The sequence below is a fragment of the Pantherophis guttatus genome, chromosome 2 (assembly GCF_059756535.1).
Source record: "Pantherophis guttatus breed Tessera chromosome 2, ASM5975653v1, whole genome shotgun sequence".
NCBI lineage: Eukaryota > Metazoa > Chordata > Lepidosauria > Squamata > Colubridae > Pantherophis > Pantherophis guttatus.
The window spans coordinates 269,829,529-269,855,210 of record NC_142064.1 but is presented as its reverse complement, the minus strand read 5'-3'; the positions used below and the strand labels follow the sequence as shown (position 1 = coordinate 269,855,210).

At 45.3% G+C, this 25,682-nt stretch overlaps 1 protein-coding gene across 7 annotated transcripts; it reads left to right on the top strand.

Moving 5' to 3' along the window:
• Window positions 1-1,606: 1,606 nt before the first annotated feature.
• On the top strand, window positions 1,607-24,777 carry LOC117662581 (uncharacterized). 7 transcript variants are annotated; one of them, XM_060691228.2, is made up of 7 exons: window positions 1,876-2,317; window positions 6,466-6,604; window positions 7,222-7,297; window positions 10,489-11,444; window positions 16,269-16,404; window positions 21,232-21,990; window positions 24,369-24,777. In XM_060691228.2, exons 4-7 carry the CDS (start codon window positions 10,689-10,691, stop codon window positions 24,755-24,757), a joined length of 2,040 nt encoding a protein of 679 aa, XP_060547211.1. In that variant the 5' UTR covers window positions 1,876-2,317; window positions 6,466-6,604; window positions 7,222-7,297; window positions 10,489-10,688; the 3' UTR covers window positions 24,758-24,777. The 7 variants fall into 7 exon arrangements, with proteins under 7 accessions (XP_034267938.1, XP_034267935.1, XP_060547211.1 ...); XM_060691227.2 differs by having other exon boundaries at window positions 1,876-2,667; XM_087884253.1 differs by lacking the exon at window positions 1,876-2,317 and adding an exon at window positions 2,664-2,859.
• The last annotated feature ends 905 nt before the right edge of the window (window positions 24,778-25,682 follow it).

Sequence of the window (25,682 nt, the reverse complement as noted above, 5' to 3'; positions counted from 1 at the left end):
TTAGTTCTGCAGCTGTTATAATGTGAAACCAAGATTGAATGATGGCTTCTATTAACTGGGTTTTATTGCTGGGTCGCTTCTGACTAACAAGTTTCTTTAGTCGGCTCCATAGATTTTCAATTGGGTTAAGGTCTGGGCTATTCCCAGGCCATTCCAGCAGTGGAATAGGATTATCTCGAAACTCCCCCCCCCAAAAATGGTGTTATTAGCCATCAAATCTCAAAAATACACTTTTCCCAAAAGGTTTCCACAATTTTGGCCACCACTGTATATAGTATAGATTCACATCCACTTATCTATGTGTTGGGTTTTATCCATTTTAATATAAATTTTAACATTTCAGCTATTAAATGACCAATATTTTAATGTGTTCATCGTATATAATTTGTTTTATTCTGTTATTTAGGATATTGTAAGCTGCGCAGAGTTGCTTGGAGGAGATCAGAGGCCTACAAATTTAATAAACGAACAAACATAGATATGAAGGTCAGCTGAGTGACTCAATCATTCACTTTCAGCCCAACCGACCCCACCTCACAGGGGAAACCAGGAGGAGAGCAGATTATTAGGGATGTTCGCTTGAGTTACCTCTAAAGTAAAAAAGGTGGGATAAAAAAGACTGAACAAACAGATACAGGTAATCCTCGATCCACAAGAGTTCTCTTAGTAATCATTTGAAGTTACAACTGCACTGGAAAAAGTGATTTACGACCATTTTTCACATTTACATCTTCTGGAGGCAAGTCGTTCCACTGATTAATTGTTCTAATTGTCAGGAAATTCCTCCTTAATTCTAAGTTGCTTCCGTCCTTGATTAGTTTCCATCATTGCTTCTCGTTCTGCCTTTGGGTGTTTTGGAGAATAGATAAAGCTAGCTAGCTAGCTAGATGATAGATAAATGATAAATAGATGGTAGGTAATGATATAGATGATAGATAGATAGATAGATAGATAGATAGATAGATAGATAGATAGATAGATAGATAGATAGATAAAGATAAGATATAAGATAGATAAATGATAGATGGTAGATAACGGATAGACAGACAGACAGACAGACAGAGATAGATAGATAAACATACAGAGAAAGATAGATATAAGATAGATAAATGACAGATGGTAGATAATGATGGATAAATAGACAGACAGACATAGATAAAGACAGACAGACAGACAGACAGACAGATAGATAGACAGAGAAAGATAGATAGATATAAGATAGATAAATGATAGATGATAATGATGGATAGATAGACAGACATAGATAAAGATAGATAGATAGATAGATAGATAGATAGATAGATAGATAGATAGATAGATAGATAGATAGATAGATAGATAGATAGACAGAGAAAGATAGATATAAGATAAATAAATGATAGATGACAATCATGGATAGATAGACAGACATAGATAAAGATAGATAGATAGATAGATAGACAGACAGAGAAAGTTAGATAGATAGATATGATAGATAAATGATAGATGATAATGATGGATAGATAGACAGACATAGACAGATAAAGATAGATGGAGAGAGAGAGAGATGCACCTGTGTGTATTTTTAACCCTGACCCAGTCAGTACCTTCCTCGGCTTTGCCATCCTGAAAGCCGGGAGGCGCGTCTCTCCGCCCCCACGATCCCCAACCGCCACCGGATTCTTTTGTTCTCAGAGCCCCGCAAAGCAGGTAACCGGGGCCTCCGCCGCAACCCCTGGCCTGATTCTTTATTATTATTATTGTTATTGTTATTATTTTTTGTTCGCTTGCAGGCGATTTCGGGGTGTCTGTGTTCCTTCCTTCCTTCCTTCCCTCCGCGTCAGTCGATCCCTTTCTCTGTCTCTCTCTCTCACACACCCGAAGTCTGCTCTAGGGCGGACTTGGTTGTTTGAATGGGAAGCTTTGTCTTTGCCCGGGAAACCCCCTCCTTTCAAACCCTTCGCCCTTCCGCCTCCTCCACTCCACTTCTGTGTTGTTTTTTTTCCAAGCAACATCTCAGGTCCGGTTAACCCTCTCCTCGCAACTGCGCCCCTTTTGCCGGATCTCTCTTTTTGTGTGTATGTGTGTGTTTTGTTGCGTGTTGTTTCGAAAGCCGGGAGGTTTCGAAAGCCTTTTTGTTTTATTTTTTTTTTGTTTTTTTTTTCAAATCCCCCGCGCCAAAACGCGCGCGCTCCGCGGGCTGCGCTTTTGGGTTTGTTTTGTATTTTTACGCGCGCCGGTTCCGGCTTCTCCAAATGCGCCCCGGCTGGAGTTCTAAATTGCGGGATCGGGGCGAGATCGTTTCCATATTTTTTTTTCTTTCCCTCCAGAAAACCCGGTGGGTGGGGAGTGGGTGGGGGGGAGAGATCGGGGGGGTGGGGGGAGCGGATCCTTTTCCTTTCCCGAGAAGGAAAGGTGCCGGACGGGTTAAACCGATAGAGGCCCCCGCCGTTTCCCAGAGAGGACGAGAAACTTGAGCTTGGAGAGAGAGGCTTTGAGAAACCCCAGGCCCCTCTTTTCTTTTTTTCCCTTTTTTTTCTGATGGGAGGGGAAGCGAGCCCCGAACTGGATCCGAGTTGTTGTGTTTTGTTTTGCTTTCTTTCCTTTTTTTTTTTTTTTTTTGGGAGGGTGGATCGAAAGAGAGCGAGAAGAGAGCGGAAGAAATGTGCCGGGGGACGCGCGGTGTTGGTAAGCGAGCGAGGCGGGCGGGAGGTGTTTGCAACAGAAGGGAACTTCCCCCCCACACCCGCTCGCTTGCAAAATATATATATATATATTAAAAAGTAGCAGAGGCGGGAGAAACGGATCCGGAGTAAACTGACCCGGGCTGCTGCTGCTGCTGCTTCTTCCCCCGCCCCGCTTCCCAGGCTCCGATCGCGGGTAGCCAAGGGAGGTTTTTATTTTTTGCGCGGCGGCTCCCAACCCAGCATGGCCTCACCCTCTCTCCCCGCAGGACAATGGCTGAGCCAAGGACAAGGCGAGGGGGAGGGAGGGAGGCAGGGATCCCCGTGCAACTCACGCCCCACACCAGCTTTACCCCCCCTTTTCTCTCTCTACCTCTACCTCCTTTTTCCCTGCTTCCCTTCCTTCCTTCCCCCCATTCGCTCTCCACCACCCCCACCCCCAGATCCGATCTCCTGGAAGGCGGAGAGAGAGAGAGCGCCTCGCACCCGGGATCGCCGCCTGGACCTTTTGTGCGTTTGGGGGAGGGGATCAATTAGTGTATAATTAGTGTATATATATTACTATATATACACTATATATATATAAATATATATATATATATACAAAATAGATATATAATTTTATATATATATATAAAAGGAGGCGGCCGCCGGATCCTGGAAAGAATTGGATCCGGAATGAAATCGCTTTTTGCGCCGTCGCTCGATCTGACTTTCTGAGGTGTGAGGGGGGGGTGTGAGGAAGAAAGAAGCTTGCGGGATCTTTTGGGATCTTTTGGGGGGGGGATTTCCTCGCGGCTCTGGAAGCTCCGAAGGGAGCCCCGCGGGACAAAACAAAACAAAACAAAAAGGAAAAAAAAAAAGGGAAGCCCTGAGGGCAGAGTTGAGTTTCGGAAAGGTTGGATTAATCTCGGTTTGCGCGGTCCGGGGATCGACTTTTATTTTTCTCTTTCTCCCCCCCCCACCCCTTTTTTTTTTCGATCGGACACGGAGATCGGACTGAGCGGACACGCACGTGAGAAACGGAGGAGGGAAAGCCCGACTCGGGAGAGCTGCTTTATCTTTTATTTTTTGCAAGGACGCTGGTTGTAGAGATGTCGGGAGTTGAGGCTATTGTGTCTGGGATTAAGGCTCTTAGCTCACGGCGGTGTATTTTTTTCAGCGATGGGGAATTGATGTTACTGTTGCTCTGGGTAACCCCTTGGAAATCCCCCGGATCTACTGTATTGTAGATCGGTCGATCTTCTCTCTCTCTCCTTTGAACCCCCCACAATAGCACTAGCAATAGCATTTAGACTTGTATATTACTGCTTCACAGTATCCCAAAGGTGCTTTTTTCAAGAGGCCATTGGACTTTGGGGTTTTTCTTTGAAGATGTTTCGCTTCTCATCCATGGATCCATCCATCCATCCATGGATTTATTTATTTATTTATTCATTCATTCAACTTGTGTGCCGCCTTTCTCCGAAGACTCAAGGCGGCTTACAAGGCACCCAAAAACCATATATAAAACATTAAAAGTTAAACCATTAAAAACAATTAAAACATTCACACCATTCATGGCCGGATCTCGCCAAATCTCAGCAGCGAGATCAACGGGCCCGGAAGAGCCAGGTCTTCACCCCTTTTCGGAAGGCCAATAGGGTGGGGACGAGAAGTGAAAGGTCTTCAAAGAAAAACCACAAAGTCCAGTGGCCTCTTGAAAAAAAGCACCTTTGAGACACACGACCTGGATGACTGAGAATCTCCATAGACATTTACCGCTTCACAGTGCTTTTGCAGCCCTCTCTAAGCAGTTTACAGAGTTGGCATATTGCCCTCCACTCAAAATCTAAGTCCTCATTTTACTGACCTGGGAAGGATGGAAGGCTGAGTCAGCCTTGAGCCGGTGAGCCGGCAACAACTCCAGTGCAGAATTCTCACTATCCAAAGTCTTGTCTAAGCCCAAGTGGATTCATTGGGGTGGATCCCAAAGGAACTAGGGAGTTTTTGCCCCAAAACAGGTTGTGGTGGGCTGCCATTGCCAACTTGGTGCCCCCCCCCCAGCTGCGATTTGATCTGGAAGTTGAAATCCAGAAGTGTTTCAAAAGATCCCCGGTTGAACAAAGGATGAGCAAATCAGTTTTGAAGTGGCTCAGACTCTAATTTTTCCAATAATTTACTAAAACGCACCTCAAAGGAGTGTGTATAGTGAGGATGGGCAAAACAGTAAATAGTGAGGATGGGCAAAACAGTTTTGAAACGGCTCAGAATTTTAATTTTTCCAATAATTTACTCCTGTTGCATGCTGCTCTAAGCAGCTTACGCTCCAGGGACAGTAATTAAAAAATAATAAAATGAGCCACCTGCTTTCTAACAGCAAAGAGAGCACATCACAGTGGTCTGTGCTCCCACCACTACCACGGCACAAGGGATCAACATTCCTAAACAGGTTTCAGAAGTGTTCTACTGTGGCCTGGTTTTTTTAAAAAATAATTTGCATTTTATGAAAGCAAAAAACAAGTCCAAATAACGCTTGCAGACGTTTTCCTGAATGCTTCTTTAAATAGCTCACTTTTTTTCCCAAGACGGGTAGAATTCAACTTGTGACGGCAACTGGGACCAGAATATGGACTGTTGTTAAGCAAGGAGGTTATGAGTCTGATTTTGAGACTCTTTTTTTTTTTGCCACGGTTGTTAAGCAAATCGATGCGGTTGTTAACGGAATCCCGTGGTCATTAAGTGAATCCACTTCTCCCGTTGACTTTGCTGATTGGAAGCCGGCTGGGAGGATCTCTAATGGTGATCCACAATGGATGCTGGAACCTTTGTAGATCCATGCTGATTGCCATTTTGATCACGTGATTGTGGGAGTGCTGCAACGGTTGTAAGTTCAAGGACTTACAACTTACATAAGTTACTTTTTTTCAGTGCTGTTGTTCACTAAGTGAATGGTTGTAAGTTGAGGATTACCTGTAATGGGCCTTTCTGTTATTTATGATTCAGGCATAATATGCTTGTTTTTATCTCTGATTGCTACTTCCTAATACACAAATGTGCTACGTGTTGAAATCTCAACTGTATGTGTGCTGGAGGTTTAAAGTGTGATGGTGGAGGTATTTCGCAGGCCGTAAGGTTTCCTTCTCTTGGTTTGACTCTGGAAATCACAGGTAGTCCTCGACTTACAACGGTTCATTTACTGACCGTTTGAAGTTACAATGGCACTGAAAAAAACGACATAACTGCTTTTCCACACTTACAACATCCCCAGGGTCATGTGATCAACATTCAGAATAAACAGAGTTTATTCACTCTTAGCAAGCTGGCCTGTTTTTATGACGGTCGCCATTTGCCCCCACGGTCGTGGGATCCCCTTTTGCGACCTTCTAACAAGCAAAGTCAACCGATTCATTTAACAGCCGTGTTATTTAGCAGCTGCGGTGATTCACTTAACAGCTGGGGCAAGAAAGGTTGTAAAACGGGGCAGAACTCACCTAACAACTGCCCTTACTTAGCAACAGAAATTTTGAGCGTAGTTGAGGCTTTAAGTCCAGGACCACCTGGTGTATATTATTTCTACCAACTTTATTCATTTATTTATATGCATAATCCATCCCAATTTGACTAACTCTGGGGGCTGTTCTTGAGCAAAGCATAATCTTAAAAGCAATATTGTATGGGACATAAAGTGACAATGAAGGAATGGATGTCCTAAGGCCTGGAAAGCTGTTGAATCAGGTGATTTTAGACAGTTGGGCTATAAATAGAGTGGAAAATCTGTGGGGTCCTTGATGATCTCTGAGCTTGGTGGTTTTTCTTGCAGGTATTTCATTACCAAACTAGGTAACAGCCTTGGTGGCGCAGCAGACTAAAGTGTTGTTAAGTAGCACCAGCTGCCTGCAATTACTGCAAGTTCAAATCTCACCAGGCTCAAGGTTGACTCAGCCTTCCATCCTTTCGAGGTAGGTAAAATGAGGACCCGGATTGTGGGGGCAATAAGATGACTTTGTATAAAAAAGAACACCGCTTGGGGGGGACAAATTATTTAATTCGTTTTTAATCTATTTTAAATTTTTGTATCTCTGTGTTTTATCTTCTGGCTGTTCACCGCCCTGAGTCCTTCGGGAGAAGGGCGGTATAGAAATTTAATAAAAGAAAGAAAGAAAGAAAGAAAGAAAGAAAGAAAGAAAGAAAGAAAGAAAGAAAGAAAGAAAGAAAGAAAGAAAGAAAGAAAGAAAGAAATATACAAAAGTATGTAGGCTATTGCTTAAAAGCATTGTAAGCCGCCCTGAGTCTCCGGAGAAGGGTGGCATATAAATCGAACCAATCAATCAATCAATCAACAAACAAACAAACAAACAAACATCAGTGTTTGAACTGCATGTTTCCCCATCGGTGCCCCCCTTCGTGCGTTTGGGCCTTTTCCTTAATGTGTGTTCTTACATGCGTGCGAGGCTTTTTTCTCTAATCCAGCGTTTCCTATGCTGACCGGGGAATTCTGGGAGTTGAAGTCCACTCATCTTACAGTGGTTGAGAAACCTTGTTCTAATCTGTGTGTTTTCGTGTGCCCCTTTTCCAGCTCTGAACTTCGTAAGAATGACCAGAAGATGCCAGATTTCGGTGTAAGAGGGTGCCTGCGGGGTGTGTAAACAAAGGTAAGCTCTCATTACAAATAGGCTGAAATGAGTTGCAAGGACTGATGCTCCTGCTTATTGTTTTAACAGCTTTTTGCATTTTAGTGACAAGAACCTAAGAAAAGCTGTGCTGAGCAAGGTCACCGGCTAGTCAGATTTGGGGCTGTGTGTCATCCAGTGGATGGGTTTCTATAACATACTTCCCCTGGTTACCCAGTAACTGAGATTAAAATAGAAATTAGCCTGTCCTGCAAATGAAGATGCTAGGTATCTGTCCATCCATTATCTATCTATCTATCTATCTATCTATCTATCTATCTATCTATCTATCTATCTATCCATCTATCCATCTATCCATCTATCCATCTATCCATCTATATCTATCTATCTATCTATCTATCTATCTATCTATCTATCTATCTATCTAAATAGATATATATATATATATAAGATATATCTATATATACATCTCTATATCTATTTATATATATATATCTATTTACCTCTATCTATCTATCTATCTATCTATCTATCTATCTATCTATCTATCTATCTATCTATTTATCTCTATCTATCCATCCATCTATCCATCTATATCTATCTATCTATCTAGATATCTATCTATCTATCTATCTAGATATCTATCTATCTAGATATATATATAAAAAAGATATATCTATATATACATCTCTATATCTATTTATATCTATCTATCTATTTACATCTATCTATCTATCTATATCTATCTATCTATCCATCTATACCTATCTATCTCTATTTATCTCTATCTATTATCTATCTATTTATTTATATAAATAAATAACTTTATTGTCATTGTACGTGTATACACAGTATACCCATACAACGAAATTCACTTAACACCCAAAGACCAGGTCCAACACACATAACAATCCCCAAACACCCACCCACCCACCACAATTCCCCATCACTAAACCACCCAAACATCCACACAACAGACCAAGTAATGCTGTCCAACAGCTCACTGATGGTGGCCCTTTAGTTCATTGTTGAGTGCAATTATAGCTCTGGGATAAAAACTATTCAGAAAACGTGCGGTCCGAGTTTTAATTGTTCTGTATCTTCTGCCAGAAGGCAACAGTCCAAAAAGATTGTAAGTAGGATGGGAAGAGTCTCTGAGAATGTTATGCAACTTTCTCAAACAGCGAGATTCAAAGATGTTGTTCAGGGCTGGTAATTGGAGTCCAATGATATTCTGGGCAGTTTTAATGATTCTCTGTAGAGCTTTTTTTGTCTGCTACAGAGCTGCTCCCATACCATGCAAGAATGCCAATGGTGCTGCGATAGTAGGACAGAAGTAGATGCTGAGATAGATTTATCTTCCTGAGCATTCTCAGGATGCCCAGAATTTTAAAACTACCTACCCTCTCCACCTCCTTACCATTTATGTACAATGGTAGATGTACATCTCTCTTCCTCCTGAAGTAAATTATAAGTTCTTTAGTTTTTGTGGTGGTAAGTGTGAGATTATTTTCATTATACCACAATGTTAGCCCTTGTACTTCCTTCCTGTAAGCAGACTCATTGTTCTTATTAATAAGCCCCACCACTGTTGTGTCATCCGCAAATTTAATAATTGCGTTGGTGTTATACAACGGAGTGCAGTCTGTTCTGTCCCCGTCTCACACACGCACACAAACCAATAGCCTGGGGTTAAATAAAACTGGCAGACAACAAATTCTTTCGATAAGAGGATTGGCAGCAACCCAGTAGCTGCTTGCCAAGAACTTTACTCATAGAGGGAGGGGTTGTTCCTCCGACAGATAAACCCAAACAAGATACACACAGTTCAAGAATTGTCAAGTCCAGTCCGTATTAAATCCAAGGCAGATAACGTTGTTTCAAAGATACAATGTGACTCGCTAGTAGTTAGTTTTGTCCGTCACAGAGTCTAAATGGCCACCTCACCCCCTTTTATCCCCTGTGGGGTGTGGTCAGCAGTGACTCAGCTTAATCTCTGGCACGCCTCCTTTTCTGCTGCGTGTGCTTGTCTCTCCGACGCTGGCGTGGATCCAGCCAAGACTTATCTCCGTCACTGTCCGACTGCGAGGAGATACCTGGCTCCTGGCCAATCTCTTTTCCTTCGGGAGACCCCTGAGGCATTGCCAGAGAGGAGGGTCCTGGAGAGGGAGGCCTGACCAACTCCTCTCCTTCATGTTCGGAGCCTTCTCCCTCCGATAAGTCGGCCTCGGGGGTCGGAGTCACAACACAGTCATGTGTTTATAAGGAATAAAGGAAAGGGCTTAGTACACAACCCTGGGGGGCTCCTGTGCTTAGTATCAGAGTAGAGGAATGGCAAGATCCCATCCTTACTGACTGTGGCCTACCTGTCAGAAAATCCCTTATCCACAAACAAATCCTCTGATTTATTTTATACCCAAATTGGACATTTTAAAAAACAACCTGTTGGGTGAAATGGTTTTAAAGGCAGAGCTATCATCCACAAATAACAGCCTCGCATATGTCCCCTGTTGTTCCAAGTGATTCAATACAGTATGGACAACAAGAGACATAGCATCGGCAGTTGATCTATTACCCCTATATGCAAATTGGTATGGGTCCAAAATAGATGGAAGACTAGCCTTAATATAGTTCAACACCAGCCTCTCAAAACATTTCAGGACAACAGATGAAATCTGTTGAGGGATTTCTTCCTTGTTTATATTCAGGAGCTTTCTCTGCTTATGCTGGTGAGGGTGTGGTTTTCTGTTCGATAGTCCCTTGATTAGGATCCTGTATTGCTTTCTGCTTGATGAGTGGTGCAGTGGCCTAGAGGTGGAGCTCTCGCCTCACAATCAGGAGGCTGTGAGTTTGATCCTAGGTAGAGGTAGATAGTTCTCTCTTTGGGCACACTGAGAATATATCTGCTGAAAAAAACTCAGCATTGGCAACAGTGCCAGCCAGTAAGTACTCAGCTTGATTCAGATGCCCAGACTCCACCCCGCAAGGGATTATGGGGTTGTTAAAAGAGGATGATGATTGCTTGATGTTTGTCTCCTTAGTCTCAACCTTGGCAACTTTAAGATGTGTGGACTTCAGTTCCCAGAATTCCCCAGCAAGCGTTGTTGTGTTGACTTCTTTACTGACTTCTTTCCAAGAGGAATTTGGGGATGGCTAAATTGTTGAGGGATTCTTAGTCCCCCTCCCTTTCTGTTTTTGTCCCCATCCTTCAGGTAAAAGACTTTTTCATCAACCCCTGATTTCATTCGTTTGGAGACTCGGGGTACCCTTTTGAGACAAAGCTTCCATCCCTCTCAGCCTCGCCTTCCAGGAAAAACAGTCCCGTTGCTGAGTTGAGATCCTTCATTTCCCGAAATCTCTTGCATTTGCAGAGAGAGGGGGAGGGAAATTCATTTGCGTGCCTATTCCGGGAATGTCTGCAAAACAGGGATCGACGCCGAACCTTCAGTTCCAAGGTCCCTCAGAGCAGGGAGCTCACCGCAGAACAAAAATGGAAGACGAGGAACCTGAAACGCCAGACCCAGAGGAAAGGTGGAGGGGCAAAGCGGTGGTTTCTCGCCGATCTCGAGAAAAAAACGAGAGGCTGCCCAAAGCGAGGACGGCCCAGCACAAAGCGCATCACAACGCCAGTCGTTCCCCTCGTTCGGGGTGGAGGAATCTACTGCGCCCCACGGAGTTAGAAGACCGGCGGAGATTCTCTCCCTCCGCTGAGGGGACAGCAGTCACCCGCCTGTGGCCCAGGGTTGGCCGGGCCAGCCGGCATCCTTTGGTCCTCAGCGAGGAAAGCTCAGAGCCCCAAAACCTCTTGGACGCGGGAGAAATTGGAGAATCGGGGATGGTCAAGGTGAAGGAAGAAATTCTGGGAGACGACTCGGCCAGCATGGAGATGAAACGCCAACGTTTCCGCCAGTTCCGCTACCAGGAGGCCGAAGGTCCTCGCGAGGTGTGCAGCCAGCTCTGGTACCTCTGCCACCGGTGGCTGAAGCCGGAGAGACACACCAAGGAGCAGATCCTGGAACTGCTGATCCTGGAGCAGTTCCTGGCCATTCTGCCCCCGGAGATCCAGAGCTGGGTCCGGGAACATGAGCCAGAGACCTGCTCACAGGCGGCTTCCTTGGCTGAGGATTTCCTGCAGATGCAGCGGGAAGTGGAGAGGAAAGAACAGCAAGTAAGAACGTGGTTTCGGGAGGAGGGTTGGTGGGAGGGTGTGGATATAGAGTAAAGGGCTTGATAAGCATCCTTCTGGATCCCCCCCCCTCCCCATTGAACCCCAGGTCACAGTCTCCAAAGAGGCTCCTGAAAAGCCCAACTGGCACCAGCCTTGTTCTGTTGTTGCTCCTGAGCAATTGGGATTTATTTATTTAGCAGAGGTAGGTAGTGATGGCCCCTTTAGGACTTGTGGACTTCAACTCCCAGAATTCCTGAGCCAGAATGGGGAACTATGGCCCTTTTAGGACTTGTGGACTTCAACTAGACACAAGAAGAGTTTTTCCCCGAATGCCATCACTCTGCTAAACAAATAATTCCCTCAACACTGTCAAACTAGTTACTAAGGCTGCATTACTATGAATCTTCTCATTGTTCCTATCACCCATCGCCTCCCACTTTTTTTTTAATTGAAAAAGTTTTTCAAATACAGATTTTTCCCCCTTTTTTTCTCCCCCCCTCCTCCCTAACCCCCCCTCACCACCCGTCCCCCTGTGACTTCTTCAAAGTAAGATCCAAATTCATAACAGATTATATAATACTTTACCATCCCCTTACTCCATCCCCCAAATACTGACCCTTTCTTTCTAATAATATTATTACATCCCCCTTTTACTATACATTTCAAAATAACATTCTCCCACTTTTTTTTAAATTTTTTTTTATAATTTTGATTTATATGCCACCCTTCTAGGGTGGCTTACAATGTGCTCAGCAATAGCCTTCATCCTTTTGTATATTTATACAAAGTCAGCTTATTGCCCCACAACTGGGTCCTCAATTTACCTACCTTAGAAAGGATGGAAGGCTGAGTCAACCTTGAGCCTTGGCGAGATTCGAACCTGCAGTAATTGCAGGCAGCTGGTCTTAATAACCAGCTTAATAACAGGGTGCCTTAGACCACTGTACTACCAAGGCTCTTATCTGTGACTGTATGACTGTAACCTTGTTGCTGGTATCCTTAAGATTTATATTGACTGTTTCCCTATGACTATCATTAAGTGTTGTACCTTATGATTCTTGACCAATGTATCTTTTCTTTTATGTACTCCAAGAGCGTATGCACCAAGACAAATTCCTTGTGTGTCCAATCACACTTGGCCAATAAAGAATTCTGTTCTATTCTATTCTCCTAGAATTCCTGAGCCAGCATGGGAAACGATGGCCCCTTTATGACTTGTGGACTTCAACTCCCAGAATTCCTGAGCCAGTCATAAAAGGGCCATAGTTCCCCACCCCTGATTTAGCGCAATGTTTCTCAACCTTGATACCTTTGAGATGCATGGACTTCAAGTCCCAGAATTCCCCAGCCAGCAAATTCAGATGCTTGACAATTGGTTCATACTTATGACCGGTACTGTGTCCCAAGGTTATACGATCACTTTTTGCAACCTTTTGATGAGCAAAATCAATGAGGAAGACAAATTCACTTAACAACCATTATAATTATTATTATTTATTATATTTCTATACCGCCTTTCTCCCGTAGGACTCAAGGCGGTACAGTCAAGAAAAATATAGATACACAAACATCATAAAATTGCTAATTAAAATTATTATTATAACATAGTTTGGCCCAATTAAATAGAACCTATATAAATAGAACCTAATAGTAACCACGTTACTAACTTATCAACTGCAATGATTCACTTAACAACTGTGGGAAGAAAGGTTGTAAAATGGGGCAAAACTCACAAATGTTTCACTTAACAACAGAAATTTGGGGCTCAATTGTGGTTGTATGGCAAGGACTACCTGTAACCAGGGCCGGATTTTCCTATAGGCTAACTAGGCTTCAGCCTAGGGCCTCAAGATCAAGAGGGGCCTACATTCAAATTGTTAGCAAAATTAAAATTACACTTTCACTATAGGTGAAAGGGCCTCATAAGTGGAATAGCCTAGGGCCTCTTTTCATCTAAATCCGGCCCTGCCTGTAACCCATAAATAGGATATTGCTAGAAGGAATGAAAGGAGACAAAGCATATCTTATAATATTTATACAGGCAGTCCTCGACATACAACCACAATTGGGCCCAAGATTTGTGTTGCTGAGTGAGACATTTGTTAAGTGAATTTTGCCCCATTTTACGAACTTTCTTGCCACAGTTGTAAAGTGAATCATTCAAACTGTTAAGTTAGTAACCCGGTTGTTAAATGAATCTGGCTTCCCCATTGAGTTTGCTTGTCCGAAGGTCGCAAAAGGGGATCACATGACCTTGGGACATTGCAACCGTCATAAATATGAGTCAGTTGACAAGCGTCTGAATCTTGATCACGTGACCGTGGGGACACCGCTTCATAAGTGTGAAAAACGGTCATAAGCCGCTTTTTTCTGTGCTGTGTTTATAACTTTCAACGGTCACTAAATGAATTGTTGTAAGTTGAGGGCTACCTGTACTTGTAATCTTTATCACTAAATGCATGGAGGATAAACAAAGCCAAACCTTTAAATCAGTGTTTTTTAACTTTGGCAACTTGAAGATGAGTGGACTTCAACTCCCAGAATTCTATGCTATGCTGGCTGGGGAATTCTGGGAGTTGAAGTCCATTCATCTTCAAGTTCCCAAGGTTGAGAAACACTGATTTAAATAAATGGAGTCTTCTAATCCAGGGTTTCCCAACCTTGGTGACTTTAAAATCTGTGGACTTCAACTCCCAGAATTCTCCAGCCAACACAAAACTGATGAGGTATTTTATTGCCAGATTTTCAATTAACTTTGCTTCTCGGAGGTTGGCTGTGAAACTCACAAAAGAGCAATCGTGCATTGTGGAGATGCTGTGACGATTGTTAAGCCCAAAGGCCAGTTCTGAAAGTTACTTTTTCAATGGCATTGTAACTTTGAATGGTTACTAAACGGGGCCGTCATTAACTGAGGAATCCTTTTCTTTTAGGAGCAATTCCTCTCCATTGGTGTTGCTGATTTCCTCTTGCTTTTCTGGGGTTACCCAGAATCACCCTTTATCATGTTGACTCTTTAAGTGTCTCTTTATCAGTCAGTCAATCAGAATAGAGCTGGAAGGGACCGTGGAGGTCTTCTAGTCCAACCCCCTCGTTCAAATAGGAGACCCGATCCCATTTCAGACAAGTGGCTGTCCAGTCTCTTCTTAAAAACCTCCAGCGAGGAAGCATCCACAACTTCTGGAGCCAAGCTGTTCCTCTAGTTCAGGGGTCTGTAACCTTAAATACTCAAAGAGCCATTTGGACCCATTCATTTCCCACAGAAATGAAAACTCCGGGAGCCACAAAACCTAGGTGGGCGTGGCCAACTCGATGTCACTCATTTCCACCAGTCACATGAACCCCCCCCAGCCACGCCTACCCAGCCGGTCATTAGGGCAGAGAACCAATTGTTAAAAAACACCAGGAACCACAAAATCCTTTTGACATCTCTCTTTCTCCCCTCCCTCCCTCTCCCATCCACTTTCCCTTTCTTTCTGTATCTCTCTATGTCTCTCTCTCTCTCCCCGTCTCTCTGTATCTCTCTATGTCTCTCTCTCTCCCTGTCTCTCTGTATCTCTCTATGTCTCTCTCTCTCCCCGTCTCTCTGTATCTCTCTATGTCTCTCTCTCTCCCCGTCTCTCTGTATCTCTCTATGTCTCTCTCTCTCCCCGTCTCTCTGTATCTCTCTATGTCTCTCTCTCTCCCCGTCTCTCTGTATCTCTCTATGTCTCTCTCTCTCCCCGTCTCTCTGTATCTCTCTATGTCTCTCTCTCTCCCCGTCTCTCTGTATCTCTCTATGTCTCTCTCTCTCCCCGTCTCTCTGTATCTCTCTATGTCTCTCTCTCTCCCCGTCTCTCTGTATCTCTCTATGTCTCTCTCTCTCCCCGTCTCTCTGTATCTCTCTATGTCTCTCTCTCTCCCCGTCTCTCTGTATCTCTCTATGTCTCTCTCTCTCCCCGTCTCTCTGTATCTCTCTGTCTGCCCTGGCCGCTTCTCCATCCGCTGCCGTCGCCCTTCTCAGGCCAGGCGAGGAGTGACTGGGAGGGGAGGGTGAGGGGCAGGGCCAGCCAATGGTGGGATCACCTGACAGGGAGCCACAGCAGAGGGTCCAAAGAGCCACATGCGGCTCCGGAGCTGCAGGTTGCTGACCCCTGCTCTAGTTAATTGTTCTCACTGTCAGGAAATTTATCCTTAGAGTTGCTTCTCTCCAGGGTGGATTTGATTTAAATCGAGTTGATTTAAATCACAATTTAAATCATGATTTAAATCACTAGTAAAAAGGCTTGATTTAAATCAACTCGATTTAAATCATAATTTTTAAAGAGCAACTGTCATCTCTGCTACTCCTTTGACCCACTGTTGACTCACCGATAGTCCCAGTGTTGCAGAATATACAGCCTCATGCTACATAACTAAGCTCCATTTCATGCTGAATAAACTAAATTATTTATGTATCTTAAATAGAAAACTATCTTACGATGGATTTTTACCCCCAAAGTTTTTTATTAAAATAAATTTGATAAAAATCAAAAAAATTCGATAAAAATCAAAAAAATCCGATTTAAAAAAAAATCTGATTTTTTTGATTTTTTTTAAAAAAATCATTGATTTTTATCCACCCTGCTTCTCTCCTTGATTAGTTTCCACCCATTGCTCCTTGTCCTGCCCTCAGGTGCTTTGGAGAATAGCTTGAGTCCCTCTTCTTTATGGCAGCCCCTGAGATATTGGAACACAGCTATCACGTCCCTCCTAGTCCTTTTCTCTAGACTGGCCATATCCAGTTCCTGCAGCCGTTCTTCATATGTCCTGGATCTTGTTCTGAAATGGGATCTTTTCCTATTTCAGGTGCTCGGGCTGTTTGAAATGGATAACGAGGATTCTCCAGAGGCCGAGGCCGAACAGCCTCCGTCCGTCGCCGTGCCAGAGCCTCTTTTCAGAGAAGCCAAGCAAGAAACCGACGAAGAAGAACACAGCAATTTAGGTACCATTCCCAATTCACTTGGTTATGGGGGCCCATCTTGATTTCTGGGTCCGTTTTGGTCCTTGGAGCCAATCTCAATTGTAGCTCTTTTTTTGTGGACTTTCAGCCAGGATTGAAAATTACGATCCTTGCAATGTTCCTGTGGTCAGATGATCAAAACTGAAGCACTTGGCAACCAGAATGTATTTTCAACGGTTGCAGTGTCCCAGAGGGTCACGATTGCCATTTGCGACCTTCTTGGTTGCTTCTGAAAAACAAAGTCAAAAGGGGAAAACGGGATTCGCTCAACCACAGCGATGCGCTTAATGACCACAGCAAAAAGGGGTGTAAAATTGGGCACAATTTATTTAACAATTACATCACTTAGCAATGGATGTTCCAATCCCAATTATGGTCGTAAGCTGAGGACTAGCTTAGGGTGTTGTGGAGGGAGGAACAATATAAAAATGAGCCGAGGTGGCGAAGTGGTTAGAGTGCAGTACTGCAGCTACTTCAGCTGACTGCTAGTTCAGCAGATCAGCGGATCAAATCTCACCGGCTCAAGGTTGACTCAGCCTTCCATCCTTCCGAAGTGGGTAAAATGAGGACCCAGATTGTTGGGGGCAATATGCTATTTAGTATACTGTCAATTGTTGTAAGCCGTCCAGAGTCCTCTGAGAGTGGGCGGCATAGAAATATGACTAATAAAAATAAAAGTTCTTAAGAATGTTGAAGCCTTAGTTCCTGCCAAGTTGTTCCCCAGGGGAGCTGATCTGCTTTGTATGGGCATAGTAGACTTACTCCATTAAATAAAGGGTGGGCAATTAATTTCCCCAAGGGGCCCCATGAGAAACTGAGACTGTTGTGGAGGGCATCTCTGCCTCCGCAGAAATTTAACCTCACATGAGGCCGAGTCCCTCTGGCAAGCTGCTCTTTCATGCTACCTGATTAATGGGGCTCCCCTTGAAGTGCACCCGGAGGCTCCAGCTGGTCCAGAATGCGGCCGCGCGGGTGGTTATGAGAGCGACGTGGCGCTCCCATGTGACCCCCCTCCTGCGCAAGCTGCACTGGCTTCTAGTGATCTTCCGTGTGCGCTTCAAGGTTTTGGTTACCACCTTTAGAGCGCTCCATGGCCTAGGACCGGGGTATCTACGAGACCGCCTTCTGCCCCCAGTAGCCTATCACCGACCAGTACACTCCCATAGAGAGGGGCTTCTTAGGGTGCCGTCGGTCAAACAGTGTCGACTGGCGGCCCCCAGGGGGAGAGCCTTCTCTGTGGGAGCACCTGCCATCTGGAACGAGATCCCCCTGGAGATACGGAGGATCACAGATCTGCACGCTTTCCGCCGTGCCCTCAAAACATTCCTATTCCAGCAGGCCGGCCTTGCCTAACCGCTTTTTTAAACTGTTTTTAAATTTTTTAAATTTTAAATTTGTCTTATAAATTTGGGGTGTTTTAAATTTTGTTTTCTGGGCCAAATTATTTAATTGTATTTTAATGGTTTTTTTAACATTTGTATTATATGTATTTTATCTTTTGGCTGTTCACCGCCCTGAGTCCTTTGCGAGTAAGGCAGTATACAAATTCAATAATAATAATAATAATAATAATAATAATAATAATAATAATAATAATAATAATAATAATGACTGCAATAGGGAATGCTGGGGTTGCAATCGTTGAGTGAAGCAATTACATGGCATCTTGCTTGAACGGGGTTGGATTAGAACAAAGTTCCCCAACTTTTCTGGGTTGGCGGCCCAGAGCAAGGGAGAGGGGGGAAAAGAAGGGTTTTGTGGGAAGGGTAGGTGAGCTTCCATTCTCGCAGGAGTGGGGCCCGGTTGTGAACAGGCCGTGGCCCGGTATTGGGCCACAGCCTACAGGTTGGGGAATCCCTGGATTAGAAGACCTCCAAGGTCTCTTCCAACTCTTGTTATTCTTTTAACAACGGCTTCATTCAAAGGTTCTGATCTCAGCTGTGGTCATAAGTAAAGGACTACCTGTACTTTAAGTGGATTGAGCATGTCCCCACACGTGGGTATATATAGTACAAAGGTTTGCACAAAGGCGTGCAAAGGTTTTAGGCAGTTGTGCAAAAATGCTGTAAATTTAGAATGCTTTCAGAAATATAAGTGTTAATAGTTTTTTTTTTGTCACTTAACAAAATGGGAAGAAAATGAACACGAGAAATCCAGATCAAACCGGTATTTGGTGTGACTTCAAAACAACATATTCATATTTATTTACTATATAATTTGAATACAAATATTAGATAGATAGATAGATAGAGAGAGAGAGAGAGAGAGAGAGACAGACAGACAGACAGACAGACAGACAGACAGACAGACATAAATAGATATATAGATACATAAATTGATAGATGATAGATAGATAGATAGATAGATAGATACATACATACATACATACATACATACATACATACATACATACATAGATGATAGATACATAGATACATAGTTACATAGATGATAGACAGGCAGGCAGGCAGGCAGATAGATAGATAGACAGACAGACAGACAGACAGACATAAATAAATATATAGATACATAAATTGATAGATGATAGATAGATAGATAGATAGATAGATAGATAGATAGACAGACAGACAGACAGACAGACAGACAGACAGAGACATAAATAGATATATAGATACATAAATTGATAGATGATAGATAGATAGATAGATAGATAGATAGATAGATACATACATACATACATACATACATACATACATACATACATACATACGTAGATGATAGATACATAGATACATAGTTACATAGATGATAGGCAGGCAGGCAGACACAGACAGACAGATAGATAGATAGATAGACAGACAGACAGACATAAATAAATATATAGATACATAGATAGATAGATAGATAGATAGATAGATAGATAGATAGATAGATAGATAGATAGATAGATAGACAGACAGATAGACAGACAGACAGACATAAATAGATACATAGATACATAAATTGATAGATGATAGATACATAGTTACATAGATGGCAGGCAGGCAGGAAGACAGACAGACAGACAGACAGATAGATACCGTGTTTCTCCAAAAAGAAAGCCAGGTCTTATTTTCTTTCGACCCCCGAAAAAACGGCTAGGCCTTCTTTTTGGAGGTTTCTAATTATTGACTCACCTCGCAACGGTGGCACCGACAGTCCCTCCCAGCAGGAGCCCACTGCTGGCCCACTTCTTCTGTGGCTGCTTGCCGCCACTTGCATGCATCGCCCCGGCCTCTTGTTTTGCCTTTAGATGCCCACCGGAAGGCATCTGCAACCGATAACAGAGCTGTGAATCCGGAGCTCTGTTATCGGTTGCAGATACCTTCCGGCAGGCATCTGAAGATGAAACAGAAGCCAGGATTGATGCGTGCGAGTGGCGGGAAGCAGCCGCAGAAGCAGCGGCCGCAGAAGAAGCTGAGGAGGTGTCGGGGTTTGTGAGGCCTGGTAAGTAGGGCAGCTCCACCCCCTCCCATCCTCACCCTAGCTTATTTTTTACTTGTGTGCCTCGGCCCACCCCCTGCGCCCTAGGGTGGGCAAGGTCTTAATTCGGGCTAATTTTGTGGTGGGGCTTAATTTGATCGCATATGCTCAAAAACGTGATAGGGCTTCTTTTCAAGGTGGGTCGTCTTTTTGGAGAAACACGATAGATCCGTGATGGCCAACCTATGGCACATGTGCCATAGGTGGCACGCGGAGCCATATTAGTGGGCACGCCAGCTCAGCTCTGGGGTGCATGCGCGCGCCGGCCAGCTGATTTTCAGGCCTTCTGGGCCCACCAGAAGTAGGGAAACAGGCTGTTTCCTGCCTTTGGAGGGCCTGGGGGTGGGTGGGAAAGGCCCGTTTTTCTTTCTTACCTGGCTCCAGATCCTCTCTGTGTATCTGGGAACGGCGAAAACAGCCTTTCCCACTCCCTTGGAAGCCCTACGGAGGCTGAAAGGGCCCATTTCTCGACTCCCGGTGGGACAGGAAGTGACATTTTTTGCTGTCCCCAGCCTCCAGAGAGGCTCCTAGAGGCAAGGTAAGAAAGAAAAATGGGCCTACCAGGCCATCATGTGCCAGGAGCGGAGGGGGGGTGGAGAAGGTTGCACACACATGTGCGTGGGCATGTGTGACCCTCCCCCGCCCCCCCTCTCCTGGCACGCGATGGCAAAAAGGTTAGCCATCACTGCGATAGATGGATGAATAGGTAGTTAGATAGACAGACAGACAGACAGACAGACAGACAGACAGACAGACAGATGATGTATACTGTAAATAACATATATAAAGCTATATAAAGCTCTAACTTTATTAGCCGGTACACTCTCATAGAGAGGGGCTCCTCCGGGTGCCGTCGGCCAGACAATATCGACTGGCAGCCCCCAGGGGGAGAGCCTTCTCTGTGGGAGCACCTACTATCTGGAACGAGCTCCCCCCGGAGATACGGAGGATCCCAAATCTGCGCACCTTCCGCCGCGCTCTTAAGACCTTTTTATTCCACCAGGCGGGCCTGGCTTAACTTTCTCCCTCTTTTTAAATAATTTTTAATATTTTTTAATATTTAAAGTTTAATTTGTTTTAAATTGATTGGGGTTTTTTAATCTGTCTGGGCCAAACTATTTAATCCGATTTTATTTCTGCTTTTTAAATTTTGTATGTATGTATTTTATTGTTGGCTGTTCACCGCCCTGAGTCCTTCGGGAGTAGGGCGGTATAGAAATATAATAAAATAAAATAAATAAATAAATAACACTCAACAGCATATAAATCCAAGAAATAAAATAAGCTGACAATTTATTTTTCTCCTTCCTCTGCTTGGCCCTGCAGGATCTCTCAGGCAGGTGGAAGCGCGGAGGGGGCCCCCTCTCCCCCTCTATCCAGAAGAGGGCAGCTCTGATGACGAAGGCCTGCTGGACCTGGTCTACGCCACTAACCTCGAGCTCCACAGTCGGCGGCCTCCCCGTCGAACCCGCCTCATCCGGATGCGCACCCACGAGCTCCAGGTGTCCGACGAGGAGTGCCTGACCCGCTTCCGGCTAGACCGCCAGGCCATCCAGGACCTGTGCACTCTCCTGGCCCCTTACCTGGACGGGGCCTCCGCGAGTCGACGGCACATTCCAACGTTACAAAAAGTCCTGATAGCCCTCCAGGTTCTCGGCACCGGCTCCTTCCAGAGAATGACGGGAGATAACCTGCGAGTATCCCAATCGTCCGTCAGCCGCTGCTTGGATGCGTTCCTGGAGGCCATGTTGCGTCACGTACACGAGCACATCACGTTTCCTACCACTGACTCAGAGCTGCGACGGACCAGGGAAGCGTTCTTCGACATAGCGGGATTCCCCAACGTCATTGGGATTGTGGACTGCACCCACGTGCCTATTATAGCCCCTGCAGACATGCCGGCGCTGTACCGAAATTGCCACAACTTCCACAGCCTCAACGTGCAGGCCACTTGCGACGCCTCGGGTTGTTTTACTCACGTCTTGGCCAAGTTCCCCGGAAGCGTCCACGACGCACGGATCTTCCAACTCTCCCAATTGCAAAGGTTGCTTGAGTCGTGGCCGGAAGGGAAGGGGTGGCTCTTAGGTAAGCTCTTCCTGGGGGGAGTGAGCTGTCCATTTTGAAGCAGGGACGTCTGGGAGATGGGGAGGAAGGAGGGAATTCCCGGAGTACGGGTAGTCCTCCACTTATGACCACAGTTGAGCCCGTTTTTCTTGCTAAGTGAGTTTTGCTCCATTTTACGATCTGTCTTGCTACGGTAGTTAAATGAGTCAGCGCAGTTGTTAAGCTAGTAACATGGTTGTTACGTGAATTTGACTTCGCTTGTCAGAAAGTGGCAAAAGAGGATTACATCAGAGGTGAAATGCTCCTGGTTCAGACCGGTTCGGCCGAATCAGTAGTGATTGCGGCCGGTGGTTCGGAGAACCGGTAATGATGGCGGCGCGAGGCTCCGCCCGCCCACCCGGTCGTCATTACTTCCTGGTTTTAACCAGGAAGTAACCTGTTTTTTACCAGAAGAGTTTGCACATGCGCAGAGAGTCCACGCATGGGGCACGTTCGCTTCTGAACCGGTTGGGAAGGTAAGTAGATTTCGCCCCTGGATCACATGATTCCAGGACTCTGTAACCGTCCTAAATAAATAAAAAGATGTTGAGACTTTGGAAAAAGCGCAAAAAAAGAGCAACGGAGATGATTAAAGGCCAGGAGACTAAAATATGGAGAACAGTCACAAAATTTGGGTTTGGCTAGTCCAGAGAAAAGAAGGACTGGGGGGACATGATTGTATTCCAATATTTGAGGGGCTGCCACACAGAGGAGGGGGTCAACTTATTTTCCAAAGCACCAGGGGGCAGGACAAGAGACCATGGATGGAAACTAATCAAGGAGAGAAGCAACCTGGAATTAAGGAGAAACTTCCTAACAGTGGGAACAATTAATCACTGGAACAGCTTTGCCTTCAGAAATTGTAGGTGCTCCATCACTGGAGGCTTTTAAGAAGAGACTGGACAACTTGTCTGAAATGGTATAGGGCCATGATGGCGAACCTGTGGCACGGGTGCCACAGGTGACATATGGAGCCATATCAGTGGGCACGCGAGCATTGCCATAGCTCAGCTCCAGCACCCATGCGTGCGCCGGCCAGCTGATTTTTGGGCCTTCCGGTCCCACTGGAAGTTGGGAAATGGGCTGTTTCCGGCCTCTGGAGAGCCTCCAGAGGGGTGGGGAAGGCCATTTTCGCCCTCCCCAGGCTCCTAGAAAGCCTCTGGAGCCTGGGGAGGGTGAAAAACGGGCCTACCGGGCCCACCGTGCCATCACGTGCTAAAAAGGGGGGGGGGCTCAGGGGCAGGGTGCATTGAATTATGGGTGTGGCCACACACTTAGGTTACCTCCCCACACTCCCCCCGCTTTTGGCACACGATGGCAAAAAGGTTAGCCATCACTGGTATAGGATCTCCTGCTTCAGCAGGGGGCTCGTCTAGAAGACCTCCAAGGTCCCTTCCAGCTCTATTCTGATTAATTGAATAAATATGAGTCAGTTGCCAAACATCTGTCCACCCTGGGGATGCTGAAATGGTCATAAGTGCGACAAACGATCATGAGTGCCTTTTTTTCAGGGCCCTTGTAACTCTACAGTCACTAAACGAACTATTTATTTATTTATTTATTTTATTTTATTTATATGCCGCCCTTCTGAAGGACTCAGGGCGGTGAACAGCCATAATAAAAACAATGTACAAAATAGAATTTAAAAGCAGATTAAAATAATTAAATCATAGGCTGAATTTAAAACTCATTTAAAACCAATTTTAAAACCCCATTAAAACCAAATTAAAACCATTTATCCCATCAGAGCGGCTTGCTGGAATAACAGGGCCTTCACTGCATGACGGAAGGCGCAGAGGTCGGGGATCCTTCGTATGTCTGGGGGCAATTCGAGGCAGGGGCAGGGGCCCCCACAGAGAAGGCTCTCCTCCTGGGGGGTCACCAGTCTACATTGTTTGGCTGACGGCACCCTGAGGAGGCCCTCTGTGTGAGCGTACCAGTCGGTGGGAGGCAATCGGTGGCAGAATGCGGTCTTGTAGATAGCCAGGTCCTAAGCCATGGAGTGCTTTAAAGATGGTAACCAACACCTTGAAGCGCACCCGGAAGACCACCGGGAGCCAGTGCAGCTCGCGCAAGAGGGGTGTTACATGGGAGTGACCGGTCGCCCCCATTATTACTCGCGCGGCCGCATTCTGGACCAGTTGGAGCCTCCGGGTGCTCCTCAAGGGAAGCCCCATGTAGAGAGCGTTACAATAGTCCAGACAGGAAGTGACGAGGGCGTGAGTGACTGTGCGCAAGGCGTCCCGATCCAGAAAGGGGCGCAACTGGGAAATCAGGCGAACCTGATAAAAAGGTTTATAAGTCGAGGACTACCTGTACTGTACCCTTGTGTGCTGACACTGGCTTCCTCTCTTCCACAGGCGACTCGGGGTATCCTTTGCGGTCTTTCCTCATGACCCCGCACGCTGATGACGGCCCCGAGCCCGTGGCGCGCTACAACGCAACCCACAAGACGACGCGGATGGTGGTGGAGACGGCTTTTGGGCAGCTCAAGATGAGGTTCCGCTGCCTTCACTCCACTGGGGGGCGCTTGATGCTCCGCCCGGAGAAAGTGGCGAAAGTTTTTGTCGTGTGCGCCATGCTTCATAACATGGCCTTGAGGCGCCAGCTGCCTATCATCAATGGAGGACAAGGGGTGGACACTGAGGTCCCTGTGCCTCCATACCTGGAGACCGACAGCATGGTAGAACAAGATCCTCAGGGAGTAGAAGTCCGGGATCAGATCATTAGCACTTATTTCTCACAATAAATGAGCTTTTAATAGGTGAAGTGCAGTTGGCTAGTCTGTTCTTCTTCCCTAGGGGGCTGTGAGAGGAGACACGGGGTTGTGTGATCGCACAACTGCCTTCCCCGCCCTGGAAGATCTCCTAAAGCAGGGGTGTCAAACTGGCGGCTCGCAGGCCGGATGCATCACACGCAGGCCACGCTCACCCCAGCTCCGCAAAGGCGAAAAAAAGTCACGTGATGTCACGTGACACGATCGAGTTTGACACCTGTGCCCTAAAGGGTGCTGCGTATCATCATCATCATCTTTTAATGACCCTCATAATCCCTTGCGGGATGGAGTCTGGCTGACCGAATGGAGCTGAGCGTATACTGGCCAGATGCCCTTCCTGTCACCAATGCGGAGTTCTATTCAGCAGCTATATTCTCATTGTGCCCGGAGAGAGAAATATCTGCCTCTACCTAGGATCGAACTCACAGCCTCCTGATTGTGAGGCGACAGCTTCACCTCTAGGCCACCGCACCACTCTAAAGGGTGCTGCGTATGCCTAACATAATGTTTTTTAGGAGGAGGTTAGGGGAATTTATCTCACAAGCTGACAGGAATTTATCTCACAAGCTGGTGGGTTTTATGGTAAAGAATAGAGATGCAGAGAACTGGATTTGGTGCTTTTCTGGATCGCATTGCGTGAAACTCTTAGAAGATATCAGAAGAAAAGGAGATGTTGAGAGTTCCACAAATCTAATTTACAAACATTCATGGAATGTAAGTGTTGAAAGAGATCTTCAAGTTCATCTGATTAAGAATTTTGCAAACTTGGGGACTTTAAGATATGTGGACTTCGACTCCCAGAATTCCCTAGCCAGCATAGCATAGAATTCTGGGAGTTGAAGTCCACACATCTTTAAAGTCCCTAAGTTTGAAAAACTCTGTTCTATAGAAACAATCA